The sequence below is a fragment of the Drosophila biarmipes genome, chromosome 3R (assembly GCF_025231255.1).
Source record: "Drosophila biarmipes strain raj3 chromosome 3R, RU_DBia_V1.1, whole genome shotgun sequence".
In the NCBI taxonomy this organism is placed as follows: domain Eukaryota; kingdom Metazoa; phylum Arthropoda; class Insecta; order Diptera; family Drosophilidae; genus Drosophila; species Drosophila biarmipes.
In genome coordinates, this window is record NC_066616.1 from 6,349,098 (window position 1) to 6,359,672 (window position 10,575).

General features: G+C 48.4%; 6 protein-coding genes across 7 annotated transcripts; 3 read left to right on the top strand and 3 right to left on the bottom strand.

Moving 5' to 3' along the window:
- The first annotated feature begins 93 nt into the window (after nucleotides 1-93).
- LOC108027375 (uncharacterized) lies at nucleotides 94-2,538 on the top strand. The gene is made up of 3 exons (XM_017098802.3): nucleotides 94-236; nucleotides 1,159-1,205; nucleotides 1,268-2,538. The coding sequence occupies exons 1-3, from the start codon at nucleotides 194-196 to the stop codon at nucleotides 2,393-2,395; spliced, it is 1,218 nt and encodes a 405-aa protein (XP_016954291.1). The 5' UTR covers nucleotides 94-193; the 3' UTR covers nucleotides 2,396-2,538.
- Nucleotides 2,539-2,680: 142 nt separating this feature from the next.
- Nucleotides 2,681-5,491, bottom strand: LOC108027374 (nucleolar complex protein 3 homolog). The gene is made up of 4 exons (XM_017098801.3): nucleotides 5,360-5,491; nucleotides 3,689-5,307; nucleotides 3,000-3,623; nucleotides 2,681-2,939 (listed from the first exon to the last, which is right to left on the bottom strand). The coding sequence occupies exons 1-4, from the start codon at nucleotides 5,366-5,368 to the stop codon at nucleotides 2,717-2,719; spliced, it is 2,475 nt and encodes an 824-aa protein (XP_016954290.1). The 5' UTR covers nucleotides 5,369-5,491; the 3' UTR covers nucleotides 2,681-2,716.
- A 289-nt stretch (nucleotides 5,492-5,780) lies between these two features.
- Nucleotides 5,781-6,800, top strand: LOC108027362 (G patch domain-containing protein 11). The gene is made up of 2 exons (XM_017098784.3): nucleotides 5,781-5,891; nucleotides 5,946-6,800. The coding sequence occupies exons 1-2, from the start codon at nucleotides 5,845-5,847 to the stop codon at nucleotides 6,694-6,696; spliced, it is 798 nt and encodes a 265-aa protein (XP_016954273.1). The 5' UTR covers nucleotides 5,781-5,844; the 3' UTR covers nucleotides 6,697-6,800.
- Nucleotides 6,725-8,183, bottom strand: LOC108027361 (serine/threonine-protein kinase 16). The gene is made up of 4 exons (XM_017098783.3): nucleotides 7,890-8,183; nucleotides 7,233-7,827; nucleotides 7,037-7,171; nucleotides 6,725-6,979 (listed from the first exon to the last, which is right to left on the bottom strand). The coding sequence occupies exons 1-4, from the start codon at nucleotides 7,997-7,999 to the stop codon at nucleotides 6,863-6,865; spliced, it is 957 nt and encodes a 318-aa protein (XP_016954272.1). The 5' UTR covers nucleotides 8,000-8,183; the 3' UTR covers nucleotides 6,725-6,862.
- A 169-nt stretch (nucleotides 8,184-8,352) lies between these two features.
- LOC108027363 (tRNA-uridine aminocarboxypropyltransferase 2) lies at nucleotides 8,353-9,394 on the top strand. Its single transcript, XM_017098785.3, has 2 exons — nucleotides 8,353-8,530; nucleotides 8,598-9,394. Exons 1-2 carry the CDS (start codon nucleotides 8,451-8,453, stop codon nucleotides 9,268-9,270), a joined length of 753 nt encoding a protein of 250 aa, XP_016954274.1. The 5' UTR covers nucleotides 8,353-8,450; the 3' UTR covers nucleotides 9,271-9,394.
- On the bottom strand, nucleotides 9,299-10,567 carry LOC108027364 (general odorant-binding protein 84a). 2 transcript variants are annotated; one of them, XM_017098788.3, is made up of 5 exons: nucleotides 10,382-10,567; nucleotides 9,881-10,105; nucleotides 9,752-9,816; nucleotides 9,572-9,698; nucleotides 9,299-9,509 (listed from the first exon to the last, which is right to left on the bottom strand). In XM_017098788.3, the coding sequence occupies exons 1-5, from the start codon at nucleotides 10,533-10,535 to the stop codon at nucleotides 9,415-9,417; spliced, it is 666 nt and encodes a 221-aa protein (XP_016954277.1). In that variant the 5' UTR covers nucleotides 10,536-10,567; the 3' UTR covers nucleotides 9,299-9,414. The 2 variants fall into 2 exon arrangements, with proteins under 2 accessions (XP_016954277.1, XP_016954276.1); XM_017098787.3 differs by lacking the exon at nucleotides 9,881-10,105.
- Nucleotides 10,568-10,575: the final 8 nt, after the last annotated feature.

Here is a 10,575-nt window from a genome sequence, read left to right on the forward strand (position 1 = left end):
GCAGCTGCCACATAAATATGGCAAAGATGCCGCATCCAAGTCGGGCTTTCAGTTTGGTATAAATTTCTAACAGCGTTCTAGGTTGGCCCGCAGTTGCTTCTCAAGTTTTGGACAGTTCACAGGTCGTCGGGCGAAAGGATTAGTAGGACATCTCACTAGAATAGTAATTCAGTGCTACGGAATCCTCTCCGGCATGATGCAAGTGCCCCTGCAACGCTGCTCGTGCGTCGCGGCAGGTGAGTTGGCCAACAAGTCGGACTAGATGACCCAGACCCAACCCACTGCGGCGCGTAACTCAACAGTGACGAGCGATCGGCTGTCCGCCCCATCATTCCCAGCACTATTAGCACTTCCTTTGGAGGGCGTCTGTCTGTCTAACTTTTTGCTGCCTTGCATATTTACGAGGCATGCGTCTTGCCTTCGGCCCACCGGCTGCCGCAATTCTTGGCAGCCAATTGATGTTGCGGTGCGTTATTTCTGCAATTGGCACCGTGGAATTTTGGGTCTAAAAAGTCTACTCAGAAGAAAAATGTAGTAAGCAATGCAATTGCAAAAAAGAAAACGTTTTAAAAGTTTAATTACCCTTACTGGCGGTTTTCTAGAGAATGCCATACATAACGACATTACCACTATTAATACTTCTGGTGTACAACATTAATCAAATTGTGTTATTGAGTAACTGTTTCACAACTTGCTAAGGGGTAATAAGAACTTTCAGATACTTAAAAACTTAATACATTTTTTTGGATCCTTTATTAATATTATTATTAAATTATAAATTTTGCTTGGCAATATTATCTGAACCTTGGTATACAAAACTCCGAACCGTTTCTCCTCAAATCTGTTATATTCCAAATGCTTCAGTAAGAGATACACTCAAGTTAGACCTGAAACCACGGTGCCCGCAACTTGGGAGTAGGAAGCTGATAAATAAAGATCGCGGTGCAGAACCGTCTAAGACGCGCTATCAGCGCCCAGAATCGCGACGTACTTGGCCTTAATATGGGCTGCGAAACTCTTTGCTGCCATCGCCATCGATGGCTGGCAGGGCGTTCATTTCCATTTGGTGCGTCGGCGGTTCCACAGCTCGGAGCAGATCTTCGCCAGATTCCCCAAACTATTAGAAAGCGTTAATGTTGGCCCGTTTAATAATTCCAGTTCTGGTGCTGCTCTGGAGCGGCGGCTTGGCCCAGTTGCAGGTGCAGGTGAGCTTTGAGGACGCTCCTGAAAGTCTCCACTCCTAAGTTGAAATTTTTTTTTTTGGCAGGCTCAAAGTGGCTACAACTATGGGCGTCCCGAGGTGGCCAATGTGGGAGGGGCCACCGCTGGAGGTCGCTTGACTCCTGGACCGTACCCCACGGCCTCGGCCATTCCACTGACCCCCGCACCGGCAACCACGGCATATGGGGCGGGATTGTTTCCCTCACCTGCGGTTGGATTTACACCCAGCGGTCAGGCCACCACGGCTTTTGGAGCTCCTGCCGTTGTGGGAGCCAGTAACACCGTTAGCCAGCAAAGGAGAACTTCGTCTGGAGGACTACCTACTCCGTCATCTCGAGGTGGACCCTATGGACCACAGACTTCTCAGTACGGTAATACTCCCGGTGGCTCTCCTATTCGAGTTACTAGTGGAACTGGAGACAGCGGGGACTACAACGATGGCGAAGGCGACTACTCGGCTATTCCGGGTGTACCTGGAGTAGATTATCCCATTTACGCCCAGGTGCCGCGGACCAACTTCGACTGCTCGCAACAGCCCCTGCCCGGTTACTATGCGGACATCGAGGCGCAGTGTCAGGTCTTCCACATCTGCGCCCTTAACCGCACGTACTCCTTTCTCTGCCCCAACGGCACGGTGTTCAGCCAGGAGACGCTGGTCTGCGTGTGGTGGAACCAATACGACTGTGTCTCGGCACCCAGCTTATACGCGAATAATGCGTACATTTATGATTACTCTGGAGGAAGTGGCGCCAACCTGGGAGCCGCAACCGCTAATAATGCCTATCGTCCGGCTGCCGCTTCCACCACTGCCTTTGGGACACCTGTCGCCACCGCCGGAACCCTTCGAGCGACCGGCGTGCCCCAGGTGGCAGGCTACAATTCCGGACGGGGGTCCTATCCTTCGGCTTCGCCCACACCAGTCGCTCCGGCTCAGAGCCCGTATGGCGCTGGTGCCGTCCTTCGACCCGCCATCGTCCCAACCACCGGAGGCAGTCGATTGCCGCCGTCTGGAGCTGCTGTCGGTCTACTGGCCACCGCCGCCGGTTCTCTTCAGGAGAACTCAGTGGCTGCCTTCGGCCAACAGTCGCAGTCTCCGTTGGTGACAGGTGGCAACCGAGAATATTTGCCACCGGCCAGCGTTGGACAACGGCAGCGTGGAGGCACCTCTGCATAGACATCAAGACCCTGGCGAACCCTGGCTCCTGTACCCGGTTTTATGGCATTAGACTTAGCGACCCTAGATTTAGCCTCTGTATAGTATGTTTGGAGCTCCCAACATAGATCTGTGTAATTAGTTCTTAAACCCATTCTTTAAAATATACTAAAAATAACTTCTAACAAAAAAACCGTAAAGGGTGGGTACTTAACTAAAGCAAATGTTGAATCATTTTTATCATCAGTAGCTTTTAATTACGTTCGAACTAAAGTAGGACGCTGGAATATATAAAAGCAACATTGATTTTAGTTTGTTGAGGTTTCATATTTAATTTAACAATTATTGTAGTGCACTAAAAAAATCAATTTGTAAATTATGCTTCCCCTTCTTTTGTGAAACTTTGGCGTCTCGCAACAGTTTTCCGTACTCCTGTTTGAAGTCCGACCGGATATACAAATGTTTTCCCTTCTTTAGTTTCGCCTGCCCAGCCTTTGGCAGCGGTATCGTTGGATTAAAAGCCATCTGTGTGCTGTCGTATTGCGTGAACAGTTCGTGAGAGGTGCTAAAACAATAAATAATTGGTCAGAATCACAAATATACCCAAAATTCCATGATTATTTACAGCTTGCCGATTTCCGTGGGCAGGGCTCCCTCGCCAGACGCAGGAACTCCGTGGGCAATGTGGACTGCCATGCGTCGCACGGTAGGATGATAGTGACGTGCCAGAAGAGCGAGCTCATACAGCGCTGTGCTGGCCGCATTGCAATACTCGGGATCGTCCAGCTCAGGGTCATACCGTCCTGAACCGATGCTGGTATCCGTATCCAATAGATTGTCCAGCACGGAAGTGAGCTGGAAGGTCTGTTTAATGGTGCCCAGTGTGGCCAAGGTGCCGTTATGAAGCAAATGCAGACTTCCAGTGAGCAACCGCTTCACGAAGGCCATTAGACGCTGTTGGCTCATATTTCGACGTCGCTTCACCAGCACCTCATCAAGAGTTCGAAGGATAATAGTAAAGTCGTCGTGATTCTTGCCCGCCTGAACGGCGAGCATATTCCGGTAGAAGTGCTGGTAGAATCTGATTGGGTCGATGTTAAGGACTTCACCCTGACCAGAAAGGATAACGAATATGGTCTGGACGCAGTGCAATCTCTCCCGATAACCCAGCTCTTCTTGATCCTCCAAAATGCGGTTGAGCACATCGATTAGATCAGAGAAAAATTCCAAATTAATAACATGCGCAAATCTAAAAAGTAATAAATAAATAAATAAAAGCAGGTTCAAGGAATGAGATTAACCATAACCACTTACTCTGCCAAACCCTCTAAAATGGCGCTCAGTACTCGCGATGTGGGATCGTTCTTTAGCACGCGGAAATAGATGGTAAACACCATTTTGATGATCTCGGTGAGCTTCTGGTGCTTGTCTTGCTTATTCTCCTCGGCACGGGTCTCCTCCAGTTCCCTGTTAACCTCGGTAAGCTTCTTTCGCCTCTTCCGCTCTTTCTTGGACAAACTCAGCAGGCGTTGACGATGTGACTCTAGCTTCTTTTGCTTTAGCTCGTTCTCCTTCTCCGCGTCGAGGTTTACGTTCTTGATCTTCAGACCCATCAAACAGGTAATACACTCTACATGAACATTGTTCTGCTTGGTTTTAATTAGATGGTTTATGCGTCGCACTATAAAGAGGGTCATCTCCAGTCGCTTGTCGTTGGAAAAAACTGTGCGAAAGCACTGGTTGACCGCTGTTCGCATCTCCAGATAATTGCAGTTTAGCATGTAGACCAGCAGCTGGGCAATGTTTTGGACGTAGTTGAAGTAGGGATGGGCCACCAACAGATCACACATGCACTGCACCGCCACCGTGGCCAATTTGACGGTCTGGGGCGTCCGTAGACCGCCTCTCCTGTTCACCTGCGCCGTGATCTGCTCCAATTTCTGCAGGAACTTCTTGAACTGCTGAAGCAGAGCGTTTTCAAAGGTCACACGGTCTAGGGTGGCCTTTCGCAGCGTCTGCATCTTGGTGTCAACCTGACCCACTCGATACTCCGGCAAGATGTCTTTAAAGATCTCGGTGACAGAAATTATAGCCAGCTTTCTCACGGCCATGAGGTTGGCCTGCCGGCTAGCTGGGTTAATTTCGTCCATGAGTTCGTATAAAGCATGGAAGTTGCGCATCTTATCCTCTGGTTTTTCGAGCAGACCGGAGCAAATGATTCCAATGCGATACTTTTGGCGCTCAATCTCTTGCTGGCGGGCAATAAGCAGATCGGTGGTGGAGATAAGTTTTTGGACGGGAACTGCGGAGGGCGCTTCGACGTCGTTTACCACGTCGTCATCGCTGTCCTCGTACTCCGTTTCCCCTTCTTCAACTTCCTCAGAGTCTTCTTCCTCCTCCTCTTCGTTCTTCTTTTTTTGCTTTGGCTTCGGCAGGTAGTCCACCTCTGTGGTGCGGGTGATGATTTGACCATCCCTTGACTTGATTGGCAGCAGATCCAGCTTAATTTTCTGCGCCGCTTGCTCTTTTTTGGTGTCCGAGGCGTAGGCCTTTTCCAAGCCTATTGATTGCCCCAGGTCCTCGTCCGCCTCGCTGGTCGGCTTGGCCTTCCGCTTACGTTTGTTAGCATGCAGCAGGGCGAGATCATCGCCATCCAGCATGTCTGCCACGTTATCGAGCATCTGATCGTCGCCATCTTCGTTGTCTTCCTCTAGAGGGTCCAGTCCCAAGGAGGCTAGTTTATTGTACTTCTTGCGCTGGGCCAAATTGTCGCGCTTCCTCGCCTTCTGGGAGAATATATTTTGGCCCTGTTCGCGTTTGGAACTCAGTTGATCGCGTTTCTGCTTCTGCTTTTGTTGTTGCTGCTTCGACAATGGTGTTTTCTTTGATTTCAAGTGAGCGGCTCGCTTCACCGAGCTGATTTTCACCTTTTTCTAAATAGGATTATGTCATTAATTGTTTTAGGTGATTATTTTACTTACTTACTGCACCCATTGCTCCGGTTTTAACTGATTTTTACTTAAACTTCAAAAATGTTGTCTTAGGAACTCGCCGAGCACATGGGAGCTAAGGGAACTGTCCACTTGCCAGCGAAGAGCAGCAGCTGGTGGAGTGCTGGCAACTCTCTTTTTAATGTTTGGAATTTCAGTATGTTATGCTTTCTGTTCTTAGATAAATACTAAATTTTTGAATGATATGCATGTGTTGTTAATAAGCCGCGTGAATTTAATTTCCGCGTTGTGAAGTATTTATTCTTGTGAGAGGAACGGAAATGACAATAATGTTAATAGTTAGTTTTTCAATTATTTTGTCATAACACCATTTGTGTAAAATAATGTCCATCTAGCAAATGCACAAAACTATTTGGCTTGCAGTGTTTTGAACTAGCCTAAACATGCATTTTTCGCCGCACCTGCCACGGTCATACTGAAAATCACAGCGTAAATAAAGTTTAATTTTTTTGTAAACAAATGTCTGACGAGGAGGAAGATTATATGTCCGATAAGTTTCTGGCTGGGTGAGATGAAATTAAGTTTCAGAAAGAATCAACGTTACCATGTTTCCCAATCAGCCTGCAGGATGTGCGGCCCAGCCTGGTGCAGATTCGAGGCAAGAAGCGGCAGATTGAAGTCGAGACCAAAAACGAGGAGCTGAAGAAGCGTCAACGAGAGGCAACCGCTGCCTCAGGAAAAGTGGATAATGATCGGCTTCAGCAGTCCCTCAACAAACCCCTCTCCGCAGACAACAAAGGTTTCCAGTTGCTGGCCAAAATGGGCTATAAAGCGGGCTCAGGATTGGGCAAACAACCGGATGCACGAACGGAACCCGTGGGAATTACCATAAAGAGCGGTCGTGGAGGCCTAGGACGCGAGGCAGCAGTAGCCGAGTTGGCTTTTAAGAGGCAGGAATTGCGGAGGTCCCATCTCTTCAGCAAGGCCGGCATCGAATCCCGTGAAGAAATCAGCACCGAGGCTTATAGAAGGCGGGCGACCCACAAAGCAGAAGAACGCAAGCTCCAGTACGACATAACGCGGTGCCAGCAGACCTGCGAATCGTTGGATCTCAAGTCTGGAGTTACAGAACCAGATCTGGACTTCTTTTGGCCACCTAAACCAAAGGAGGAAGACGGATCCGAAAGCGAGGAAGAGCCTAAAAAGGAGGAGCCCCCCAAGGAGGAACCATACACTCCATCGGAGCAACTAGAACTCCTCACTGGCTACCTGCGCACCGCGTATACCTTCTGCTATTGGTGTGGAACGCACTACGAGGACGCCGAAGATCTCGATAGCAACTGTCCAGGTCCCACGCGAGACGATCACTAGCTCCAGTAAAAAGAAAAACAACAAAAACTAGATTAATTACACATAATTTCACAAAATCTCCGCAGGTTTAAAATTATTTTACAATAATACGTAGTCAAAAAACAGTTTGCGGTATATCTAGTTCGGTGAAATGCGTATGGACGCGTTGGAATCCGGTGAGTGGGAGCTACAAGCGACCCTCCAGTTTCTGTATCAGATCGTGGGTCCTTTCAATGACGCTAAATATGAACGGTCGTTCCATGGGATCGGTGCGCAGCATGTAGTTGATCAAATCGTGCATGTCCTGGATATAAATTTAAAATACATTGAACTCCATTAAGGTAGGGATCTATTATCTTACCTCAGTGTAGATGGAATCCTCTGGAATGTTTACGTGACCGCTGAGCACAGCCAAAGCGACGCTGTCACCTCGCTCGTAGACGGGATCGTAGGGTGAGTTAAAGTAGCACATTGCAAATAGTACACAACCAAGGCTCTGAAATATTGGATCAAACATGTTTATCATAAAATTGTATACACATGGTATATTCATGTACCCATATATCCGTCCGCTCATCAATGGTGCAGTACGTTTTCACGGTAAATAGCTCTGGAGCCCGGTAGACGATGGAACTCCTCTCCTCGGCCTCGTCCTGCAACAACTGGGCATCCGCCTTGCCTACAATCTGCAGGCGGGCTTCCGTCATGGAGCCGAGATCCACAATTATGGGCTCAAATGAGTCTGACAGACATATGTTGGCCGTTTTTAGATCACGGTGGGCTAGCGGCACCGGCTTGGCCTCGTGAATGGCCTTCAAACCCTCGCAGACGCCCAGGAAGATCTGCAGGATCTGGGCCTCGGGCATGTGGTCCTGTTTCCGCGATCGCAGCTGCAGGTGGTCCGCTAGAGATCCGTGCTTGTAATAGGGCAGAACGATGTACAAGGTGCTAGTTGTGTTGATGACGATGTCTGCCTGGCCTTTCAGCTCGTAGTCCACTACCCGGATGACGTTTTCCGAGTCGATTTTGCGACAGTTTTCGATTTCCCGCAGCGCTATGTTCTGGTCGTCGATGCTGTGGCAGGTGATGCGCTTTATCGCGTAGCTGCGTCGCGTGGAGGCATTTTCCCCAAGGTCGATCAGGCTGAAGCCCCTGCACAGACACCCAGAGATTAGATATTCCCGAGGAGATAGTGAAGCTTATGTGGTACAAACCCAGCCGCCAGCCTGTCGCGGATTGTGTACCGGGAACCGTTGATGTTCAGAGTCTCCTTGCGGCAGAAGCAGCCTCGTTTCATAATCAGCGTCCAGCCTATACTCTGCATTTTGCTTAAATTATGCTACGGTCTTTAAAACTTTAAGCCTAACTATTAGTTTAATTCATGTACAAAACCTAAATAGAAAACAGAAAGCTGAACTGCAATGTTTATGCGTGGGAGAGTTTGAGATGTGTGCTTATTGTGGATTGGTTAGTGGTTTTCATTTGCATATGGTAGACTTAAGTTTACACAAACAATATTACATTTTTTTTATCAATTTAATTAGTTAGTATCTAGGATATATATGGTACAATTTGTTCAAAACTTAAAGAGTTCTCAATTAGGTCCCCCATGAACACAGATTTGCCTACCCGCTAAACAGCTGATTCAAAGACAGGCGCGTTATGTCTGCCATGTGGCGCCCGGCGTTGCCACCTGGTTGCAAAAGGGTTCTGCGATTGCGACTTTCTTGAGCAGAACATCACTTTGAATTTAATTAATTTAATCAATTACAAGGATGGAGGATGAAGCCTGGCAGGATCTCGTGGGCATCAGCGCCGACCCGCCCAACAGACGCGACAAGTGCGAGAAGTGCAAGTGAGTGGTAAAATGGGGAATCCTCCACTGAAATCTCATGTTATATGTATGGTGATATCTTTTACAGACGACCGGTGGTTGTTTGCTGGTGTCCGGCTCTACCGCGCCCGCCGGAAGTGGTGGCTTCGCAGATTGTGATCCTGCAACACCCCGCCGAGGAGAAGAGATCGCTGCGCACAGCTCTGATGCTCCAGTTGGGACTGGAGCCGGGGAAATGTGTGGTCTACAAGGGCAAGCGTTTTCCCAACAAAAACCACGCCGACCTGCAGGGGATCCTTGACTCTCCCCAAACGTTACTCCTGTATCCCAGCAGGGATTCGGTACCGCTGGAGGAGGTGGACCGCAGCGCCGGCCCCTATACCCTGGTGCTCATCGATGGCACCTGGCCACAGGCCAAGGCAATCTATGCCAGCAGTCCAGCTCTGCACCGCCTACGGCAGGTGAAGCTCATCGCTGTGGGCATTAGTGACTACATCATCCGCACCCAACCCACCGAGGGATGCCTCAGTACCCTGGAGACCGCGGCCCAGTGCCTGGCCGTGCTCGAATCTCGGCCAGAGCTGCGGCAAACGCTCGTGCGCCCGTTGCACACACTTTGCAAGTTCCAACTGGACAACGGAGCCGTGGAGCACCAGTCCAAGGAGTTCCTGCTGAAAAATAACCAGTACCCCAAGCCTATCGGCAAGCGGCTGAGCCGCCTGCTCAGAAACACCACGTGCGATGGCAACGAGGATACGTGATATTAGGAGTAGAAAAACAGCGGAGGAGTTGCGTGTGCCTGCGGTTTATAGCCAACTAGGTGCATTGGTCGTAGCATTTTTGGTTTTGTAACGTTAATATTATACATTTTACTGAATAGTCCAAGAGGGTGACTTTGCTGATACTCAAACGGTGGGCTTGTTCCTGGCATCCGTAAGGGCTCTGATGACGACACACTTGACGATGGCATAGCCCCGCACGCAAGCATTTGTCTCATCCTCTGGGAAATTCAGATTAAGGATTTAAGGAAATTTTTCAACACGTCCGGCTTATAACACTTACTGCCTTCGGCTTCACAAGCCTCAATGGAATCACCGGTAGCTGGCCAAACATATTTGCGCACCAGATCCGTATTTAACTTATAGTCCGTCATTAAGCCGGACTTTTCGAAAAAACAGTTGAAATAGCACTGCAAGAAACCTGTGAGAAGAGCGAGGCAGAGGATCTTCAATAGCCACCTACCATGCTGGTTGCTTTGTCCTTGTCTTCCGGCAATTCACCCGTGCTATTAAATTGTAACACATTGGCTGAAAGAAACCAAAGAAGTCACACATTGCCTTAGTTATCCTTGACAGCATATCCCGCACTCACTCGATGACGTTATAAAACTAGCATTGCAGTTCCGATTCACCTCTTCGAAATCTACAAAGTCAGCTTCTTTTGGAGCTGGAGTAGTCGTGGTTATGTCATCCACATCGCCATCAAAGCTATCATAGTTTATTATGAAAATATCGCCGTTATCCTTGGCGTGATCCTGAAGGGCCCTCACGCAACTCTGACTGAGGCTCAGGAAAGCGAAGACAACACAAGTTTGAACTAACCCGGAATACATTTTGAGAGCGGAATGCCTAAAGGCCTTTACTGTCTTCCCTTTTATAGTTCTGATACTCTCGTGTACAATAAGCTTGATCGTGCCATGCACAGTTAGAACAATTTGATGCTTTACTTCCGGAAATTGAGTACCAATAAATTGGGCTTTGAATAAATTTCGCACAAAAGAAACTAACATTTTCAGTGATTGATCAATTACCGATAATTTTGTAGTAGACTAAACTGAATAACTATAGAGAGTTTTTATGACAAAGTATCTACCGTATGGAATCATGTTCTCGTCCGCACAGGCAACTCGTGCTGTGTAGAACATGGAGTGCATTTGCATCTGCACTTCCGGATCATCGGGCACGATGTCCTGGGCAGCCACCCAAACCAGATACAGCACTCCTACCAAATAAAATGATCGAAACATTTTGCAAGACTGATTGGTAGGAGGACTTTAGCGTTCTATA

Coding starts and splice junctions, on each gene's coding strand:
- LOC108027361 (XM_017098783.3), bottom strand. CDS start 7,999: ATGCAGAGTATAGGCTGGACGCTGATTATGAAACGAGGCTGCTTCTGC. Junction 7,828..7,889: donor CGCGACAGGCTGGCGGCTGG/GTTTGTACCACA, acceptor GTGTCTGTGCAG/GGGCTTCAGCCTGATCGACC. Junction 7,172..7,232: donor ATGAGCGGACGGATATATGG/GTACATGAATAT, acceptor CCAATATTTCAG/AGCCTTGGTTGTGTACTATT.
- LOC108027364 (XM_017098788.3), bottom strand. CDS start 10,535: ATGTTTCGATCATTTTATTTGGTAGGAGTGCTGTATCTGGTTTGGGTG. Junction 10,106..10,381: donor CGAGAACATGATTCCATACG/GTAGATACTTTG, acceptor ATTCCGGGTTAG/TTCAAACTTGTGTTGTCTTC. Junction 9,510..9,571: donor GGCTTGTGAAGCCGAAGGCA/GTAAGTGTTATA, acceptor TGAATTTCCCAG/AGGATGAGACAAATGCTTGC.
- LOC108027375 (XM_017098802.3), top strand. CDS start 194: ATGATGCAAGTGCCCCTGCAACGCTGCTCGTGCGTCGCGGCAG. Junction 237..1,158: donor CTGCTCGTGCGTCGCGGCAG/GTGAGTTGGCCA, acceptor TAATAATTCCAG/TTCTGGTGCTGCTCTGGAGC. Junction 1,206..1,267: donor TGGCCCAGTTGCAGGTGCAG/GTGAGCTTTGAG, acceptor TTTTTTTGGCAG/GCTCAAAGTGGCTACAACTA.
- LOC108027363 (XM_017098785.3), top strand. CDS start 8,451: ATGGAGGATGAAGCCTGGCAGGATCTCGTGGGCATCAGCGCCGACCCG. Junction 8,531..8,597: donor GACAAGTGCGAGAAGTGCAA/GTGAGTGGTAAA, acceptor TATCTTTTACAG/ACGACCGGTGGTTGTTTGCT.
- LOC108027362 (XM_017098784.3), top strand. CDS start 5,845: ATGTCTGACGAGGAGGAAGATTATATGTCCGATAAGTTTCTGGCTGG. Junction 5,892..5,945: donor TCCGATAAGTTTCTGGCTGG/GTGAGATGAAAT, acceptor TTTCCCAATCAG/CCTGCAGGATGTGCGGCCCA.
- LOC108027374 (XM_017098801.3), bottom strand. Junction 3,624..3,688: donor ATTTTAGAGGGTTTGGCAGA/GTAAGTGGTTAT, acceptor ATTACTTTTTAG/ATTTGCGCATGTTATTAATT. Junction 2,940..2,999: donor CCCACGGAAATCGGCAAGCT/GTAAATAATCAT, acceptor TTATTGTTTTAG/CACCTCTCACGAACTGTTCA.